Below are 22,283 nucleotides of genomic sequence, written 5' to 3'. Positions count from 1 at the left end.
CCAACAGCATGGACTTTGAAAGTTAGTTGGAAGAAGGCATGTTCAATGCTATGGTTTTTCCAATGCTGGGTCAGTTGAAATAGTGTGTTGTAGTGCATATTAACCAGTTACCTTAAGGAAATGCAAAAAGACAGTGAACTAGGAGGTGAGTACAAACATCCAAGGCAGTAAAAATGCAGAATACTGACACATGGCTGAAAAATGTACTTTTTGTAATGCTCATTTAGTATCACAAAAAACTAGCAACTCACTTTAAACATTCTTTGTCAGCAACCATACCTCTGACCAAATGAAACTATTAAATTTAATACAGTCTTTCAGCTGGAAGAGATATTAAGGTCTAACACTTATATCAAATGCTTAGATTTTGTTAGCTTTGCTTGTTATTTAAGATAGTTTTAAGGTACTGCACCAGTATCACATAGTTTGGTTTTTTTTTTTCAAATTGACTTGTACAGAAACATGCAAATAGTAATGCATGAGGTTTTTATGGATTTGATTCTAATTGTCTGTATTACTGATAGAGCACACCAAGCTTTTTTTGTTACATTTTATGCTGAACTGTTCCATTTCCACATCTACCAAATGCCACCACAGTTCTCATGGCTTACTGTGTAAAGCTGGAAAGTTGAGAAAGTAAGAATGCCTTCACTTGGGACACATATTAATGAAAATAATTCTTTTATAGATAGATATATCTATCTACATAGTAATTAAGATTACATGGTATTTTATCAGCATGAAATGTAAAAAAAATCATTCTTCAAACACCCCAAGCTAATAGGAAAACACAGTCAACTGGCACAATACACTTTTCAACCAGTTTTGTATAAGGCTTCAGTTTTCCCGATGAATGGAACTAAATCTTAGTAGGTCTGTATACATTTTAGTAATTATAACTGTTTTATGTCACAATATATTCTTAATAAAATAAAAACTCTGGTGTTGTAATTAAAGATAGCTAGTTACCTTCTAGACAAATATGATCTTTTAAAGAGTACACTGTGTTTAAATATAAGAAGTAGAATTAAGGTGCTTCCATATTTCTGCTTTCATTCTTAAAAAGTACCACAGATAAACAATTGCAGTAATTGCTTGCGGATATGCTTTTCTTTGGCTTTTACCATATTTTTAATAGCATCTGACCCCCCGCTGGAAAATTTCTATAATAATTACTTACTTGGTTTTTGTAAAAATTGCATTATAAAACTGAATGGAACAAAATGTTGGATGCATTTCCTGTGTACAGCTACACTTTTTTCTCTTCCTTTCAGAATTTCCATTTGCATCAAGCAACAAATGCAAGCAACAATAAATTTAAAGCTAGATTTTTTTGCACATTGTAAACTGGGTAGGACCAGGAGTTACTGACAAAACCAGCTGGAGATGCAAGATTAGCAAATTCTCTGTATCCCAACACATTACCATCTAATCTGTCTTGTTTCCCTGACACATACTAACACAATGAAGCTGGACAATGGTTCAACAGCAAGTGCATGTGATAGTTCTGGCAAGACTATTTTTGTTTTGATTAAGCACATATTTTATCCGGGAGGGTTTAGAAAAGCAGGGCCTTTTTCTTCAGGTCATTCCGCTTCCAAAGTGCCAGACGATCAAATTCCTCAATACTCATTTTGAAGACTTCCTGGAACTCTTCAGGGGACAAATGCCTCTTGAAAATGAAAATACAAAAGATATCATTAAGCTTGTCTGTGCACAGGAATACTTCTGCCCTAAGTTTTAAAACACACCACAAAATAATGCATTAGGGTTTGCATTTAAATTCCAAAATTGTTTCTGGAAAAGACTGCATCGAAACCAAATGAGCTCAGAGTAGCTTGGAAATGAAATTATTGATGGCAGTAGTGACTTTTTTTAAAAAAAGTTATCTTTTCAATACAGTTCTAACTGAACAGAAGCTATGGCTTTTGGGAGAAAGTATGTTTATCCAGGGTGCCTGATGACAGAGCACACCAAGACAAATTCGAGTTATTCCAGGACTTTAAAGAGATTGATAACAATGTAATTTCAAAGTTGGATTTGTTTTGGCTTGATCTTTAATGCGAGCACTGGACACCACACTGTTCCACTAAGAGCAACCTTGTAACAAAGGAGAGAGGGTACTGCTAAATTCTGAAATCCAAAATGTGCTTATCCAGGGGGAGAGACTCTAGTCAGAAATTCAGGCTGGATAAAGTCAGGGGGTTTTAAGTGTCAAGAAATATGCTCCTATTTGATGTTTTCATGCTTTAATATTAAAAAAAAATAAATGAAAAAGAGATGAGAAAAAGGGAAGAAATCCAACATAAAGAATTGGAAGGAGGTAGGATAACAATTCCCTAGCAATTATTAGCATCCACACAGAAAAGGTGGAAAAGGTAAATATGTGAATTAATTTGGAAGTAAAATTTCACTTTCCATTTATTAACAAAGACTTCATCTTTGTAATGTAATTTACTCAAGAAAACTAAAGAAATTGTTTGTAAGAAGTCATTGTATATAATTACTTTGAATGGTTATCACAGATTCTTGTTTCTTAAGAAAGGACAGACTTGGTTTTTTTAAACAGGACTTGTTTTTTTCCCTTGAGATTCCACATATTCAGAACAACAGTGACTAAAATCTTGGAACTGAGCCTTTACTTTTCATTTGACAAATGACAGCAACCCACCATAAGCGCTGCTCATAGCATGGAACAAACACACCATGCATATTTAGCAAAGGAGATCATTTTTCACATGAAAATGAGCAACATCTGACAATGTATTCTAGAAACAATCTCTCACTGACAGAATTTAATTCTATTGGGCTCAGAAAGAAAAAGTAACGTCTCTCTGCACTGTTTTTTTTAGAATATTTTCTTGGTAATCCAGTGGACAAATGCAAGTAAATTTAACTTTAGCAACTTCCCACAGCAAGGAACATGTCTGTAGGCTGTAGGATTGAAAAGGAAGGCTGGATGAGCAAACTGTGCAATATTTTATTTGATTTTACTTTCTAGGTTGTGGATAAGACTTGAGACATCTCCTCACTCAGGAGAAAGCAGTGGCAAACTGTAGATCTCACTCAGAAAATGAGAAAGCCTATATACCCTTGCAGGTAAACCTACCTTGCCAACCTTCCAAAATCATAGAAAATTACATAAAACTTTAAAAGAACTGTTTTCACCATTTTTCTTTTCCTAAGGTAATTCACACCATGTATCATGAGAAACTGCTGTGGTCTCATTAGATCTGTTCCAGTACTGAAGGTCAGTGGAGGAAAACTCAAGAAGCCCTAAATCACCCCTTTCCTCCAGAGTGCCAAACATTTGCTACATCTCCCCCTCCTAATGAAGCTGCCACCCATCTCAGCACAAGCTGTGCAATTCCCCCTTCCCTCTCCCATGCTGTACTTTGCCATTTATCCTTTTGCTTTGCCCTCAGGCTTATTGAGCTTTCCATCCACATGCAGCTATCCAAGCCAGAATTAATTAGCTGTGCACTGTGCTCCTCTGCCTGTGCCCACATGACACCACCTTCATTCTTTGCATACACTCATTTTCTATCTCTTATACCTAAGTTTTGTTTTATAACAGCACCATTTTTTCCTCCCCATAGAAGGTCTCATTTGGTGCTGCCTGGTCCAAAAGCAGGTGACAGCTTCCAGCCCAGGGACAAAGCAACTGAGATGGGGAAAGCATAAGCTCACTTATTTCCACATCCATTCAATTAGAGTGCTTCTTTGCTTCTAATTTTCTTCCACATATGCCCCCACCTCAAGGACTAACACACTGACTTCCATATTGGCAGTTTCTTATTCTATCAATGCTTTATCCACATGCAAAAATAATTCTGGTAGAAGGGAACATTTTCCCTTAGGTCTGAACTCTCTCTGAGAATGCCAGTCTGTCCCCAGTGTAACCTGTTTCCTGCTGCTGTCCCTGCATCTTAGAAGCTTTCACCATGCCCTTCTTAAGCACCGTGGGCTCTAGATTTGGGACTGACCCTAGAAGCAGCAATGACTTAAGTTCTGTCTTCAAATTTGGAATAAAACCTTGGTCCCAGAAAGTTGTCATCAAACTGGCAAAGCTTCAGATAAAAGCAATGAAAGTAATCATGGGTTGCAGTTTGATTTATGAGGAAACACTAAAAAGCCTAAGTATGTCTAAATTCAGCCAAATGATGACTAAGGTAAAATATGGTAATATCTACAAATATTTGAAGGGTCTAAACACCAGGGGAATACACCAGTGTCAGAAGTTTATGGTCCCACTTTTCTATGTATATGTGATGCTACATTTTGCCTCCACTATTGTTGGGACTTTCCTAACAGCTTTCCTTAAAGCTTGAAAACCTAGAGCTCCTCCCAAACCTAAAGGCAGAAAAAATGCACCACTAAGAAATCCTGGACTGATTAATCTTTCTTCTCAGCTATTGGAATATTAATTTGCCTTAAGTGAAGCGTTACCGTCTCTCATTAGTGAAACAAAAGAAGGGAAATTGAAAACTATGAGCAGGGAATACGAAAGATATTCATCTTGAGGTATGAGAGAATATGGGTGAAGCTATGCTTTACAAGGCCAAGAACATAATTTCTTTTTCCTTTTTTCAGTAATGGATCAGCTTAAAATATCCAGCTATGTTAATAATGCATCACTGGGCTATTAAAGGAAGGAATGGCCAAACTTACTAGGAAAAGCAACATTCATTCCTTTTTTTTTTACTAGAGTTGGCCTTGTTTACATAGGAAGTCTGGGTGTTTTACAGTGTGCTAGTAAGTGATTCCTAATTCCCTTTGTGACAGTTTGGCCATATTCAGGCAGCTTAACTCAATCTCCTTCTCTGCTCTGCAACAACAGCAAGGCTGGGCACGTTGCAGACACTGAGGAGAAGAGAGGACTTACCGAGATCCTGTTCTGCCCACACTCTGAACTCACTGTATTGAAGTGAGGTCATTTTGGAAGCTACATAATGATGTTAACATGATGCTACCTGAAAACTTTGCTGAAAGATAAGGTAAGCAATTTAAAGATGATTCTTCACTATGATGACTGCTATACTGGACCTCACAGCATCAGAATATCAGCATTTGTGATATAGTTAAGTGCGATATTGCTACAATAGAAAGGACTATGGCATCATGTTGTTTTGATAACGTTGTATTAATCTGAGGCTTTTATTAGGATACACAGAACTAAGTGAGGGCTGAGCTAAAGCTCTCCACTGCATTGCAACTACTAGAACAGAAAATCCTCATCCTCTACAAAACACAAACATGAAAATGAGCAGTACAGACATGACCTCATTTTTTACTCTCTCAGAACAAAAGTAATTAATTGCACATTCAAATACTTGCTCCACAGTGTTATCTCAGAAAGAAGTGGTACTTTTCACTATAAATTAATGAGGCTTGTCTCTATTTCTGTGGTCTGTTAAAAAGCCAGTAATAATTCTAAATAGAGTTATAATCTTTATTTAATTCAAAGATATTTCTTTTTCCCAAGAAAAATTTAGCTCTCAATGAAATTCAGAGATGCTCAAAACCAATACATAGTGTCATGGTTTCACTGCAGCTGGCAATCCACACAGCCATTCACTCACTTCCCCACTAGTGGGATCAAGGAAAGAATTGGAAGGGTGAAAGCAGGAAAACTCATGTGTTGAGATAAAGACAGTTTAATAGGGAAAGAAAAAGATACACACACAAGGAAAGCAAAACAAGGAATTAATTCACTGCTTCCCACGGGCAGGCAGGTGCTCAGCCATCTCCAAGAGAGCAGGGCCCATCATGCATAACAGTCACTTAGGAAGACAAAAACTTCAAATGTTCCCCCTTCCTTCCACCCCCACTTATATACTGAGCATGATGTCACATGGTCTGCATTATCCCATTTGTCAGTTTGGGTCACCTGTCCTGGCTGTGTCTCCTCCCAGCCTCCCATTCATCTCCAGCTTCCCTGCCAGAGTGGAGGGTGACAAGCAGAGAAGACCTTGGCTCTGTGTGAGCTCTGCTCAGCAATAACAAAAACATCTCTATGTTATCAACCCTGTGTTCAGCACAAATCCACAGCACAGCCCCACACCTGCCACTCTGAAGAAAATTACTCCAGCCAAAACCAACACTTAGGAATGTGGCATTAGTATGAATGAGTCACAGGAAGATGAAATGGCAGTTCACCTGCAGCCATCCTGCAGTACATGGTGACCAGGGGGTGCTTCACAAGCATCCCTGTTCTGTGTCAGTAACTGGATTGGAGTCCTCATGTGCAAACCTGCTGATGTAGGAAACTCTGAGGATATCCTACTTCCTCATGAAGGAAAAAAAATTGAGCCAATGAGAGATCTCAGTGGATGGCAGCAGGTGACGAGCTGAAGACCAGAAAGATCAAGTTCCTAATTCCTAGAGGAATTTAAAACCTGTTTTGTTTCTCTTTTGCTCTTTGTTTTGCTGCATTCATGGGAAATGACAGCTGACCACCACACTGCCTTTGCCTGAATCTGTGGTGACTCTTTCAGCCAGTCTCTCTGAGGCACTACTGTGCACTCTGTTTTATAGAGTGAAATTTTAAGTAGCTGTCTACTTCAATTCGTTTTTATTCAAAATCCTTGCAACACTTCCAACTTCTGATTCACATAATCCAGAAATAAAAGCTACAGGATCTTCTCCAGAGATTTCAGCATGAGAAATACTCAAAATAAACAGGGATTTACTGAGAAAGGTTTATTCACTGCTAAGTGAGCATTCATGTAAATAACCGAGCCTTAGCTCTTCAAGTTGGTGCACAAGCTTTTCCTATAGTAAGACTCAGGACTGTAGAAGTATTTCAAACCTTAGAAGATAATAGCTTCTTCCCCTCTCCAGTTTTTCTCTTCTTCACTGCCCTTCCACTCCCTTCTCTCATGCCTCTCAAGGTTAGCCCAAATAAAACTCTCAGATGGCCAATCAAAATTTGCTGGAATTTTTTTTCTATTGACTTTTGAATCCTTATTTTGCTTTCACAAGGTTTGCACTCTTCACCCCTCTTTCTGTTTCACTGCTGGGGCTCAGCAGGCTTTTCAGAGGTTCCTTCTAAGCCTGCTGCATGGCTAATTACAAAGCTGTAATTAGCCATGTGTCACATTCCCAAGGGAGTATTGAATGTTATGCTCATCTACAGCCTAATTAAGCCTCATGCTCAATAAATATTTGAAACTATTAAGTAATTATGTGACTGGGGAGGGAAAGTTAAGAAATGGCATGAATTGCACCTAATGAACTTTAGAGGGTATCAAAAGATCACTAGGGCAGCTCTGCTGATCAGAGGATAAGGCAGCAGGCACCTGCAGCTACCCCAGATAAGGGCAATGAGTGGCAACACAAACAGTTAGAGCCCTTGTGCAGCCAAGCCTTGCAGGAGCTGCAGATCCCCCTCCACGCAGCAATGTGGGTGCCCAGAGGGGTTTCCAGGGAAAGCAGTGCAATAGGAGCAGGGAGGAAAGGAGTCTGAGACCCTTCCCCATGCCCATATCACCCCAAGCACCTCTACAAGGCTCCTGGATCTTGGGCTTTATCTCATTCAGTATTTCAGGGTACCATGAAGTCTCCCAGAGAAGCTGCATTCCACTCAGCACTGCCACTGCAGGGTGTGCCAATCTAACCTCCTGGGAAACATCACAAGGCACACAGAAAATCGTCTGTAGGAGCACTGTACAGCCAGGATTTTGCCCAGCTGAGTCATTCATAAAGGTAAAGAAAGCTGGGACAATGTATTTCTCTCAGGTATATGAACATATTATCTAAATAGCATACACAGAGAATATCTCTGATGATAATCTATGCCACCATCCTATCATTCAAATGAGCTTTTTCATTACTGGCATTGACATAAGTCATTGCCTCCAGCTGATGGCTGCTAAAAATTCTGTATAATTAAGGAAATAAATAATAAATAAATTAAAAAAACTTGGACACCATAATAACATATGAAAATATAAAGAAGACAACGAGTTTCAAAAATTTCATTTGTTTTAGGCACAAAATACCTTACTCTTAAAGCAGATTTTCCAGCTTCCCTTAGTTTGGACTTTAGTGCACCTGTAATATGTGTCCCACATCTAATCTCTGTTCACTCCTACAGTGTTTCCACTCACACAGAAATTACTTTTCAGATCATATCCCATCAATTCTAACGCGTATTTTCGTTTTATAATGGCTCCTTTTGTAAAAGGCTTTGAAATCTGATATAAACATGCATCACTGATCACAACACAAGCACATGCCTAGAATGAGAAACACCACACATGTATTTTTCAAGGTTAACAGTGTGAAATAGTTCTGCTGAAGTCAGTGACCCACACTTTTTCACCCCAGGTTATGAGCTTTATTGTGAAGTCAGCCTGGAACCTCAAACCCAGCCCCAAGCTGCAAACTGTAAAACACACAGCAGCCCAGTCTTGCTCTCGTTTTCTCCATCTGAGCTCCAGAGGAGGTGGGACACACAATGCTACTTGTATGAATGACATCCAGGAACTTGGGCTCTTGAAAATTCAGCCTCAGTTACTGGAAACAAGTTCTAAAATTGTTGAAGCCCAAATGGCTGGAACCCAGGGCGACTGTTGAATGAAAAGTAGTGGAAAAAATGTTATCCCTAAAGCAAATCCAGACAAGCAGTTCCAGGAGGAAAAGCATGTTTGACTTAAAGTGAGTGTTCTGTTCAAATAAGACCACACCCATGTTTAAATCTCTCATTTCTGTTTACAGGAGAACAAGGTGACAAATGAAAGTTTGCTACTTGACATTCCAGAGTACTTTTTCCTTAGCAATTTTCTCAGTTAAACAAAGAATGAACAGGCTCAAACAAAAAGTGGAGTAATTTACTTTCTACTGCATTTGATAGGCATGAATGGATAATGCTTTTAAGCCTTGACATTCAAAAGAAACTGCTAAAAAAAACCTAAGATACATTAGGATAAGGAAATGAAATGAAAACACTAAAGCATGGTTTCCAAATGGAAGATCCTAACTATATTGGCTTTCAAAACTACCAGCCTGTGACCACAAAAGAAATCTTATACTCTGCGATAAAAACAACGGCAGAAGGAAAAAAAAAAAAAATCCTCACAGTTGGGTATGAACTACCAATATGAATGTGCAATGTGTGCACTGAACCATACTGTTGTGACTGAAGAACAGCCAAACAATATCCAATCTAAGATAAAAGTATCAAATGCATGCTTTTAGGAGCACAAGGCTCAAATGATCAAGGTATTCAAATACTTAAAAGAGACTGCAAAATATTTGAAAGTGTCTGCAAGCCCAACTTCCTTTGAGAAGCATCAGGTAAGGAATGTGCCAATGTGTACTATCCAAAGGTGATGTCTTAGTCCTGAAAACTTAGGACTTAAGTTGTCCAAAATGGGGAAGTTTGGTTCAGAACATTTATATTATAACTGTTGCATTAAAAAAAAAAAAGGATAAAAAGTTCAGAGACCAAATTTGCTATATTTTTTCAAATGCTATTGCAGCAAAGTCACCAAATAATCCCATTTTGTAATTATACTAAATCTAGGCAAATTAGAGACTTACAGAGGTCTTCAAAGCAGGGCCAAATTTGAAGACCATGAAGACTATAAAGACAAAACAGACCAAATTCCTCAAGGCCTTTTCCAGCTATGTTTTGTCTGCCTTCAGGTCTAGAGACTCCACAGCCTCTTGGGCAACCTATCCACTGCACTACTCTTCCAGTGAGGAACATTCTCCTTATATCCAATTGTAATTTCCTTTCCTGCAGCTTGTGACTGTTGCCTCTTGGCTTTCCAGTGCCACCCTCTGGGAGGGGGATGATTTGCCCTAACCCCTCTACTACAAAGGTGAGCAGCTGGTTCATCTTCAGCTTGTTCTCCATCAGCATCATCGGGTACCTTTCCTCAGAGCTGTTCCCCCCATCTTGTCCTGATGAATAGCGTTACTTGGTCACAAGTGCAAGGATGTGGATTTATTTTCACTGAATTCCATGAAGCTTCTGTCAGTCACTCCTGCAGCCTGGCAGGTCCCTCTGAACAGAGGCTCTGCTCACCTAAGCATTAGCTGCAGTTCCCTCAAGTTAATGTCATCTGCAGACATGGGGAGAGTGCAATTCCTCTTCTCTACCCCGGTTGTATAATCCACCCACTTTACTGCTTTGCTGTTTTGCAATGTTATGTGAGTGAACTTGCTCTTCACCATTTCCTGTTAGAATGCTGCTCTGTTCATCTAACATTACAATAAACAGCACTGTGGTAGAGAGAAACTCCTAAAAAAATTCCTTGGCCAAATCCTTATCTACTGTAAATTCCTTGCATTTCTAATCAGCCTATACAAAAGTGAGATCCAGGCTATTTATTCAAAAACCAAAGTGCCAGTAAGGTATTTAAAAATCAGCAGGCTGCTCATTATAACCAGTTCTTGGTGCTGCATGTATTAGTTCACTGTTGGCATAAACATCTCCTTGGAAGAGCACAAGGATCTGGGTACTTCTGTCTCACTGCTGAGTTAAGACAAGCAAACAAAAACATGCTGCATGTTTCTGTGCTTAGTTACGTGTACTTTTGAGGAAAGAATGACTATTATTTGAATGCATTTATTACCAGTTGAGCCATCCTAATCTCTAGATACCTCTTGGGCTTAGAAAAATACGCATTTTTACAGGAAAATATTTTTTATAATCCTTAAAATAAATTTCTCGCACAACAGTGTAATCTAAAAAATACTCGCAATGGGAGTGAAGTTAGGAAAACACTACCACCCATTAAACCCCCACCCTCCTGTGGTCCTTGAACATTAGCCAAGGTTTCATTGCAGCCTCCCTTAACTTGACCCCAGGAGCTAATATCATTGACTTGAGTTCACTTCTCCTGATAGGAACACTCAATGTAGGAGATTTTGCTTGGAAGAGTGAATCATAGACAAACAATAATGCCCCTTCCATGACATCTATGATGGATCATTCAAAGTTCACAACAAACTGTTTCACAAAGAGGAGGCTGCTTCAAGTCAAATTGTGAGACGGCTCTTAAACAAATCTACCTCTTGCAAACTTAGTCAACCTTATTGCTCCTAAGTGGATCAGGAAATCAGAAACATCACAAGTCAGAGAGAGATATCCTGCTGATACCAGGCACAGTAAGACTGCTTTCAGGCTTGACAGCTGATATGAAGCACAGAAGCTCCAGGTCTCCTTTCACAGACACCACCTGTACCCTTGGGCACAGCCATCACAGCCAGGAACTTGCTCTGCTTTGCAGCAGCAGCAAGGTGAGGCTTCAGCCCGCACAAATAAAACTGGTGTATTAGAACATGGATTTTTTTCCTAGGAAATTTTCCTAGGTATATCACTCTACAGCTTGGATAACACATGGACTTAGCACTGCCACCATTTCTGTAGGTGAAATCCAGCCCTTTCACAAGGGACATTGGATGTGCAGGATGGAAACAGAACATCAGCTGGAAACCAATCCAGACTGGAAACAGCACTTGCCTCTTAGAGATCCCAAGCATGGAATCATACCATCTAGCAAGTGTAAAATGGATCTCAAGACAAGGTGAAATATATCCCTAGTACATGCCTTCAGTATTCCCAGTGCTGTCCTTAAAAACTTGGTGATACCAAGATATTGTGAAGTGGGCCTTGCATTAACAGACAGTCTGTATCCACATTTCTAAGCCTGGTCTGATTCTGTGCAAACCTAAAAGCCCACATAGTCCTGGGCTCCCTGAGTCCCTGGGTCCTGCCAAGCCTGAAATCTGCTGAGTGTACAAGGCAATAATTAAGTAATTATCTTCTACTTCTGTCACAAAAGGGAAATAATGATAAACTGCTTTTCTATGCAAAGCTACTTATTTGCAGGCATTCTGTAATACAAAAGAAAGGGTCAGGAATGAACAGGGAAGGCAATGGTTTGTGCCTGTCACTCAACTCTGCATATGGTTTGAATGTGTAGATAAGCAACTGCCTCTGCTCTTACAGTAGTTAGAGTGCTATTAAAACTCTAATTTAATTGTTTAAAAAACTACCAATCCCTATTAAATGTAAGACAGTCTACAAAGGAGTCCTTCCTGCAGACACATGTGTTTAGCATAGAGCAGCAATCAGCAGGATTGGCCTGGTCCCCTCACTGCTTTTCTGGTGCAGGTTTGAAGCAGATCTTGTTTATTGTTCTTTTTTGCAAACCTCTGTGAGATCTTTGAAGTGGTTGGGCTCCTTGAGCCAACAGGCCCTGTGCTGCACCTGGTGTGAGGCAGACAGAACAGCTCCAAAGTTAAACAAACAGCGATCCCAGCTGAGGATGGTGTATGAGTTACAGATAATGGCAGCCAGGGCAGGCATGATCCATCCAAAGCAAACTCTGTGTTGTCTTAACAAAGCAATTTAGAGCTGCATTTGCTATTCAGACAAGTCTGCTGTGTTTAAACAGAGACTCTATTCTTTAACACACACATAGACAGATGTGTGTAAATATATACATATGAAAGAATCCTTTACAGGATGTCCAGAGGAGCATCCCTCCAACTCCCTGCTCCTTTTTCCAGACTCATCAGGCTTTTTAGTATTGCTATCATGCCTTACTATAAACCAGACTTAAAACAGCACATAACTGAGGCTCTCTTTTCCTTACAATCAAATCAACACTACTTGTTGGGAAATCAAGTGAGTGACAAGCACATTCAAGTATTCAAGGGCATAACACCAATTTCAAAACATCGTCCATGTATGCAATTTGGTAAATTAAATTTGGTACATTATTGTTTTTAAAAACTGATCTTTAATGAGGAACTTTATGCTCCTTCAGAGTTTTTCTTCTTTTCTTGTTTTAGAAGTAAGTTTTCTTTCTTCTTTTCTTGTCGTATTATCAAGTTCAAATACAGTAAATTCATTAAAATGTAAATCTCCCTAAAAGTTTAATATTGTTATCACATATTTTTTATTAAGCTATCTCTTCTTCTTAATAGTAGTTCACAGAAAGAGAGGTTAGTTAAGGTGTGTCTTTATTCAGTCCTGTTATTGATCAGTCAAAAAAATCAACCTTGGGAATTTTGCTTGACCATCAACTTCAGGATTTGATCTTTGGAAACTCAGCTTTCTGTTATGATAAATTATATCTACTATATATCTATTTATATAATTTATATCTACTATTATATCTATTTCTCTATCTCAAGTGAGATGTGCATGGTACAGCAAAGCTGTAGCAGAGTAACCACAGATCACACAGCCAAAGGAGAGGCTGAATAGGACAACAGACCAAGCAGAGGTCCCTGTCGTTTCAGGATAAATTGAGTCTTTTTGTAATATTTAGGTTATTCTATGAGGATGTTTTTTATATGAATTAAAACTGAAACAAACCCCACGTTTTCCTACTCCCCGCCTGAACTTCCAATACCCTGTAAAATCATCCAAAACTGATGGGTTTCATCAGTATCTTTGTAAAACACCATTTGGTCAGGCATTTCCCAGGATTTTGGAAATTTTTTAGCTAAATTGCCTACCTATTGACTTTTTTGAGAAAAAAAATACGCAATGTCATTCTTCTCTTCTCTCTTCTATGTTGCTATTACTGAGGCACGGGGATATCCAGGATAGTAAGCAAACAGGAGAAGTGCTTGCACAACTGTTGAGCAAACATTCCTACCTCCAGCCTGGTCCTGTCCACATCCTTGGGCAATTTCACTCGAACTCGGTTTGTTACAATAAGTGTTTCATAGGGATAAATCTGTTAAAAAGACAAGAGCATATGAACTCCAGCTGAATCCAATTCTGAGGCATGGAAATGGTGGTATGAGGAACTTACTAAAAAATGGTACATACTTGCATCCTGATTTGACAAATATTTCAGTGGGACAAAAATTTAAAAAATGAAATAAAAGAAAGGAACCCATGTAACCTTGCTAGGAAGTGCTGAATCTGATTGTTCTTCCAGTGCTGGAAAAGCCCTTCTTACCTTGTATTCTGCAAAAGAATGAGAACAGGTTCACAGTTTAGAATTTATCGCCATTTTTGGTGTCACCACAATGAACATTTAGGTACATCACAAATGTGCTATGCTACTACATTTCTTTCTTCTCAGTAGCTGTTGGATAACTGCATGCATAATAAGAATTTGACCCCCATGCCCTGAATGCCTGTAACACTGTCTATTACCAAAGCAATTGTCCTGGAAAGCAAAGGCTTATTACAGAAAATCCATCTCCCGATGCCATTGGGTTACACGGTGAGTATGTCTGGCAAAATTGGGTATCTCTTTTTTACAGGAGGCTTATGTGCAGAGTTAAGTCAGTCTGTCATCCAAAACTCCTGCCCTTATTGTTCTTTACTGAAAATAGTTAAAATATATGGATTATTAAAGGCATGTCAGTTTGGAAACATAGATGAAAACCACTGAGATAATACGGTATTACAAGATGCTGACACCCTGCACTTGGGCTGACTGCAGTGGGAATAACAATAGGGAAGAAAAGATGATTTGGGGATGTGGTAACAGTGACTCCTGGATCTACACTAGCACAAGGGAATTTAGGTCAGTGTATGACTATATATGATATAACTACACAATGTTATCTGTTCACGATGGTGATTAAACGCAACCAGGAGAGCCAAAAGGTTCTCACAGACCTCTTTATGGTCTGAAATTAAATCAGAGATTGATTCTACTTTTCCAAACCTGTACTTTAATCTATTCAAGCACTGAGACAAAGATTTTTATCAACACAGAATCATGAAGTGAGGCATTGGAGTAAGATTTTTAAAATGAGTTAAAGTGTCTTGGAAATAAAATTTTTCAGCTCCTTAGAAAAGTCCAACCCAAGTTCTATCTTAAGTGCACAGTCCACTTAAAACTGCAATAAAAGAAAAAACTGCAAATAAATTCTGCATTTTGAACCCTCCACTTTTTAACCACACTGTAGCACAACCAAGAAACACAATGGACTTTTTCCAACTAGACTTGAAGGAATGATTATCTTAAATTTCCTCCTGTCTTTGATATGAGACGAACACCACAAGGCTGTTGCCACATATCAAGGATTGTGCTGTTGACTCAGCCTGGTTGCACCACCCTATAATGCAAGACTTCTGTCAAGCCTTTAAGTTGGGGTAAGTAAAAAGAATATTCTCTGTGATAAACAGATACTGAGCTGTGTCTCTGGCTAGTCATTATTATGTGAACTACAGCAGGAGCTCAGAATAGTAACCTTTATGGCAATATGTTAATTAAAATCCTCAAAGGGTGAAAACACAAGGGGAAATGATATTGCAAAAAAATTGTACCTTTCATCCCCCAGCTTGCATCCTGGTCCGTTTCATATTGGCCCATAGTTTCAGGCTGACAGGGAAAGAAAGAAGCAATGTAACAGCAAAATACACAAAAACCCCACTCTGGATATTGTTGAGAGAAAAAAGAAACACATAGAACCAAAATACAGATCCTTGTGTGAGAGAAAGAGAAATAAGTCTCATTCAAATTTGACCTAAATGCTCAAGTAAGCAAGGGAACACTGAAACTGTCACATGCTGATGTGTTACTGCCATCACCACAAATCACTTCTGCTGCACTGTAACTTTTCTCCTTCTGCCTTCTGTTTCACACTGCTGATGCCATTGACCAGGGAGTCAGTGTACTACATGTACCATATATGTGCTTTGTTTGAACCACTGTCTTCTTCCTCTGCTGACAAATGCTATGATGAAAAACAGTACAGGAAATCAGAAAATTGTGGGATTTTTTTTTCCCAAGTCTCATTTTTGCCTGCTAGGGTATCAATGGTGTGCACAGCTATGCCCACAATAACCTGCAAGGCTCCTTGTTGTTTGCTTTTGGGGTTTTATTTATGCAGCTCTAGGATGGCTGATTAAAAATAACAAACCACAAAAGCTGGTATGAACCTACAATCCAAACACAGGACATCCATTCTCAGAGGAATTTTGGCCTCAAGGATTTGACCATGAGCAACCTTTTCAACTCTCACACAGGTTTGGAACTCTTTATGTGGGACAGATGCTGCCATCTGCTGCTTTTCCATCACACTGCAAGGCATCCTGACTGCTTTGGCCTCGGGAAGCCTCGGGAAGGATTTGGTGTCTCATCACCGGGGCAGTGGCAGGGCACAAGTCAGTGCCTTGCTCACTTCAGGTTACTGCCAACACCTATTCTGAACAGTCAGAAAAACCTCTAGACTCATAGTGGGATAAGTTTAATATGGACCCTTTTAAATTTCTAAATATGATTTGAAAAAATTTCAGTGTCATTCCTTTCTTCAGAGAAGAATTCAAGAAAGCAGGTACTGAAGCACCACAGACATAATTAGTAATATTAACTCAAAGGGATGGACATTACAACAGCTAAATGGAAAAATCCATTTAGCTACTCCTTGAAAATTTTTTTCTTGTAGTTCCTTCTAAATGCCTCTCAGTTTGACTCTTGTCACTGGGGAAGTTTGATCCTCCTCATATGATTTTCCAGGTTTCACATCTTCCGTTGGAGAAAGAAAGGAATTTGAACGAGGTCCTCTCCATGCAATTTGGACACAAATCAATTCTTCCAAAGGTAGGTGCACCTGCATCTATGTATTGCTCATTACTATAAACCATAGTGGTTTTTCACCTAATAGCATAAGACATGAACTGAGAATCCATAATGCTAGACTCCAGAGAGGCCACATTGTCAAAGCTTCCTTTTTCTTAAAGATTAATAAAAGTTGCAAAAAAGTATTAAAAAATAATTCTTCATCTGTCCTGATCATAATTTTGTTAGAAAATTTTCTTTCTAGATTGCTGCTTATCATTCAGTCTTCATTGATCCCTCCCTGCCTTAGAAGTACAATGGCTGTGTGTGAATACACACACCACACACAGACACACACACTAGAAAAAACAGAACAGATGGTTCAAGGAATGCAATGGATGTGGGCTGTTCCACCTTTGCTCTTGGATCATTACTTTCCTAATTATAGGGCTGTCTCTATCATTAATTCAAAGCTATGACTAATATGTGCAGCCTGTACATTTTAGATCTTGGTTTGTTTTGGGAGGAGAATCAAGATTCCCAATGCTCACAATGCACACAATTAAAAGGAGAAGCCTCAGTCAGTCTCACTCTTGCAGAAAGGCAAACTGTAACCCACTTAGGGAATGAATCTGTCAGACAGGGCTGACAGCCAAAACACCTTTGAAGTGTTATTACTGTGTAGATTTTCAACTAGTTACTGAGTTGTCTATTTATGAGACCTTATTCCCTGGAGAATGTATTTAAATGTGTACCTACCTGATGTAAGCCATTCTTTCCATAGCCAGGTAGAGAAGCAGACTTAGAATATGGAAATCCTGTAAAAGACATAATATACAACTAAATTTTTCACAGCCTACTAAAAACCATCCAGAAACAGCAATTACAAGATCAATGCAAATATTTTATCAATGAGATGAGATGTAACTGACCTATGCTCATCTTTTCTCCATATTTCATGCACAAGAACATGTGTAGCAATATCTAGAAACAGCAGCATGCCAGGGACACAACATGGAGAGAGTTGTGGGGCTCACATTATGGAAGCCTCATGCACCTACATGATGTAAAGCTTGTGAATTGAGAGATTGGGACATCTCTGCCTTCCAGATTGGTGCTAAATCATAACTTGAACTTGGGATTAAAGGGATTTAGATCATCACTTCTGAATGTGCTATATGAGTTCTGGGTTATGGTTTTGTTTCTTGAAAAATATGGGTTGATACCCTACCACTTGAAAAATAAAAACTTTTTTTCTTTTTTCCTGTAAAATATCTCTTGGAAAAAAGCAAAAATGAAGATACAGCAGTGGATAAAGTAAATCAGCCAGAGTATATACACCCAAGTGAAAGAAAGTTTTAAGATGGAGAAAACTGGCAAAGTGGTGTTACCATGAATAAATTATGTAATACAGTGATAAAACTGAGTACTGACTGCGGTCATTATGAGACAACTGAAATGCCTTACTTTTAGTATTAAGACTTTAATAAAAAAGTTTAAAAGTTAAATAATAGAAGAACAAACACATGTGTAATAAAAATTCCTGATTCTAGTACAGGACATTATGTAAAACTGGTGTAAAGAGTTACAGAAGTCAGATAGCTCAAAGAACTGAATGTACAATACTTCTTTCTGTCAAAATTGTTAGCAGTCTGTGTCCAAAGAGGAATGCAGGAAGGGAATCCAGACCCCACTGGATTAATAAATACCCTAAGGAGATTATTAGGAATAAGCATGCAGAAAGAAAAAGCAAAAGATGGATCAGCAGAGAGCTCAAAATGTGCTGAGATAAACTGAAAACTGCCAGAAGTCAAGCTGAGTTAAACACTGAAAATGATATTAAAACAAATAGCAAAAGTTTCTCCAGCTATCAAAATAAAAAGAGAACAAGGCAAGAAGAAAGGGGATCACAGGGAGTTGCACTGTGTCAGTACTCAGCACTCAGCAAAGGTGAAAGACAGCCCAGGTAGGGCTTGAGCACTGAAGGAGTATTTCATCCAGGGAACAGAAAGTGCAGTACTGAGCACGGATGAAAAGCTAAAGGAGTAAGGGTAGGCCAGTGAATCACTGTCATGATGGAAAAAAAAATTCAAAGCACTGAATGTACTTAAACAGGGAGCAACAGGCTCCCACTGAATTACAAACCAAATACCTCCTACCATTAGAGAAGGGGAACTACAGTTTTTATATTTAAGAGAGGAAAAAATAACAAAACAAAAACCTTATAATTGCCTGTATTGTGAATGGTAGCGCCACCAGGGAGCAAAGAGCAAAATAATACCTGTGCAACAGAATGCCTGTATCTGCAACAAAGCTGTCATCTCTGCTCCTGCCTGGAGAAAGCTGCTATGTTGGACATCAGCGTGCAGATCAATCTTTTGGCCTTTTGGCTACAGAGATGGGCGAGTGAGGTTTGTTCTGTCGCTAAGTAACCCTCGGTGACCGAGGAACGCTGCCCCAAGGCGAAGGGGCGCTGGCAGCAGAGCCGGGCGGGCGCGGAGCCGCCTGGAGCGGCCGGGCTGAGCCGCAGCCGCGGCGCCGGCGACACCGCGCGGCCGCCTGGAGCAGCGGAGCGCAGCGCTGAGCCCGAACGGCCCCAGCACAGCACTGAGAGCCAGCTCCTCTCCTCTGCCATCAGACACTGTCCGAACAGCAGCTGCCCTCGGCAGGGGAACGGCTCCTGCTCCGTCCAGTACGACATGCACTCCAGCCTGAAGCTGCCTCTCGGCACATCACGGACACATCAACAGCAAGGGTTACATGCCTTCCTAGATGCCTGCTTTCCTAAATACACAACACTTAAAATCATGAATTATGGTAAATGACTAGCTATTACACATTTACATATACAGAAACAAGACCCATTTGCACAGGTGGATGTAAGGAGATATAAGCTCCACTCTTGCCTGTTGATTGGACAAGCCTCACACTGATGTACTGTTAGTTGTGTTCTTCTGGGCATTCAAATTATGCAATGTGGCAACATTTCTTCTAGAGCAAAACAACTCTTCTCCAGTTTGCTCAGAGGCTGGACAGAAAATTGAAGAGCTTTTTGCTCAGTATATCTGGAAACATCACTACCAATTAACAGCCTGCTAACTCCCTCCACTCTGCATGTAACCACTTGGCACCAAACCTACACCTAACACGTTCATTTTCTCTGATAGTCACTGACTATGCCACAGGGATGGGGCTGAAAGCCAGAGTTCTCAAACAGAAGTGCAGGGGGTAGAGATGCTACTCTTCTGTGGCCAATGGGAGGCACATGACAGACTATGAATATTCAGAACTAAATAGGGAAACACTGAATAGAGAAGGAATTACTTAGGATGTCCACAGGTATTAAAACAGTCAATAAGTGAATAAAAGCATAAGGAAAGGAAAACTGTAAATTTCAGGAAGATACAACTTCCTCAATGTCATTTCTGTGTAGCTGCTAATTGGGTAATGGAGTCAACTTTCATGAGGGACAGAGAAATGATGATAAAAAGCAATGGAACATGAACTACAGAACCAATATTGGCACAAATGGGATATAGACCTTGACACAGAGGTGTGAATTATCTATTGCATTTCTAGTTTTAATAGTTCCACATTCCCAAGATAATATAAAATATGAAAGGAGTGCTAGTATAGCAGAGTGACAGGTATAGCAACATTCTCAGGGGAAAAAATGAACACCATATATGTTCCTATATAACAGTTATTGGTGTGCTACATACTTCTCCCCGCTTAAAATCTGCACTTAAGGACTGGTCTCTCAAAACACATGTAGAAGAGCATCAGATCTACGCCATAAAGCTTCCAGACATACCCCATGTGAAATGAAAGGTTTCAAAGGTGCTCATTCATGGGCTATGATTTACAGATGCTTAGTGTGTGAGGTGGTCAGACTTGGTTTCCCCTGCACAGGGAATCCTGCAGTACACCTTGCGCACATGTTTGTTATTTCTAGTAAGGATTAAGTTATCAAATTCCTTTAAGCTAGACCAGTGAGACTGGTATGATCTAAAATAAGTCTTCTTCTTTATCTTGTTACAGGCTTGTGACAGACTTTGTAGCATCTGTTTTCCCTCTTCCTTGCATAGCTAAGCCATAATTTCCTTAATATAAGTTGATGGAGCCAACTATCACATTACCAAAATGCCCACAACGCTGACATCCTAGCCCTGCTACCAGACATGCCTTGCATTGGGTGCATTCTTTTGGAAAACTGCTTCCCCAGCTTGTTTACCCTGGATGACCTGCTACTGCAGCATGGGGCAAAGTGGAGGAGGCAAGGAGGAACGACCCAGATATTTCTTAAAATTCATTAAACGTATTTTTTGTCATGTCTGTAACTTAAAAGTAAAATTCAGGCCCAATAGCAATGCTTCTGACTTGCTGAAATGCGTACTAAGAAATGTGTAGAACGTGCTTTTGGTACTGACAGCTAGCATGGGCATATGGCCTCCAGGCCAGTATTCAGTTACAAAATTGTTCCCTTTCCCACCTGGCATATTTCTGTGACCTTATAACTGTGAGTGATAACAAAAAAAAAATTGCCTAAGTTAATCTCTGGAGCAAGTTAATATCTTTATGCATATCATGATAGAGAAGGAATGGGTCAGTCAATATTCAAAATATATAGTTTGTGTCAAGGACTAATTAGCACAAATGAAAAATCTATTTGATACTGACATCCCATCTACTGAAAATAGGTATCATATAATAAATGGAAAATAGGTATCATATAATAAATGGGCACTTTTATGAGGAGTAGGTTTTTGCAGTAAGGAATCTCTGCTCTCCAAAGAGACAACAGTTCAGTTACACCGGCAATGCTGTGTCACTGACATATTTTATGAAAAATCCCTTTGTCAGGATCTTTTCTCCTGGGAAAAGCTGGGAAGCTTCAGCTTCTCCATGTTTTGCTGCTTTGGAATGTGATTTGGAGAATTGTTTACCCAGAATGTGAATTGTTTTTACTTGATGACCAATGACCGCGAGCTGTGTCGAGGCTGTGAGCAGTCACAAGATTTTATTATTCATTCCTTTCTTTGCTATCCTTCTGATGTCTCCTTTCTCCTTCTTTAGTACAGGTTTAGTATACCATTTTCTTTTAATATAATATGTACCATAAAATAGTAAATCAGCCTTCTGAAACATGGAGTCAAGATTCTCATCTCTTTCCTGATCCTGGGAACCCTCAAACACCACCATAATGCTGCTCCTTTCACTAATAAGAAACTACAAATTGTTTATATAAACTACAAAAAATCCGGAGGCACTGAACGCTCCCAAACCACGGCACAACAGACAGATGGGTGTAGTTATGGCAGAGATGAGGCACAAAGGCAGCCAGGGAGCGGTGGGGCCGGGCTGAGCACGGCCAGGGAGCCGTGGGGCCGGGCTGAGCACAGGCAGGGAGCGGTGGGGCCGGGCTGAGGCACGGGCAGGGAGCGGTGGGACCGGGCTGAGCACGGGCAGGGAGCGGTGGGGCCGGGCTGAGGCACAGCCAGGGAGCGGTGGGACCGGGCTGAGGCACAGCCAGGGAGCGGTGGGGCTGGGCTGAGGCAAAGGCAGGGAGCGGTGGGGCCGGGCTGAGCACGGGCAGGGAGCGGTGGGGCCGGGCTGAGGCACAGCCAGGGAGCGGTGGGGCTGGGCTGAGCACGGGCAGGGAGCGGTGGGGCCGGGCTGAGCACGGGCAGGGAGCGGTGGGGCCGGGCTGAGGCACAGCCAGGGAGCGGTGGGACCGGGCTGAGGCACAGCCAGGGAGCGGTGGGGCTGGGCTGAGGCAAAGGCAGG

General features: G+C 40.2%; 1 protein-coding gene across 1 annotated transcript in view; it reads right to left on the bottom strand.

Moving 5' to 3' along the window:
• Positions 1–1,052: 1,052 nt before the first annotated feature.
• The window catches only part of ABLIM2 (actin binding LIM protein family member 2), a gene marked incomplete at its 5' end in the record, with an annotated part of 93,144 nt that continues 71,913 nt past the window's right edge, over positions 1,053–22,283 (bottom strand). The window contains 5 exons of the mRNA XM_084205113.1: positions 1,053–1,672; positions 13,629–13,709; positions 13,881–13,945; positions 15,263–15,317; positions 17,256–17,314. Of these exons, the coding sequence (XP_084061239.1) occupies positions 1,559–1,672; positions 13,629–13,709; positions 13,881–13,945; positions 15,263–15,317; positions 17,256–17,314 (374 nt within the window). The 3' untranslated portion in view covers positions 1,053–1,558. The remainder of the gene's footprint in view (positions 1,673–13,628; positions 13,710–13,880; positions 13,946–15,262; positions 15,318–17,255; positions 17,315–22,283) is intronic.

The sequence above is a fragment of the Fringilla coelebs genome, assembly GCF_963513975.1.
Source record: "Fringilla coelebs genome assembly, chromosome: 4".
NCBI lineage: Eukaryota > Metazoa > Chordata > Aves > Passeriformes > Fringillidae > Fringilla > Fringilla coelebs.
This window is presented reverse-complemented; position numbering and strand designations above follow the sequence as displayed.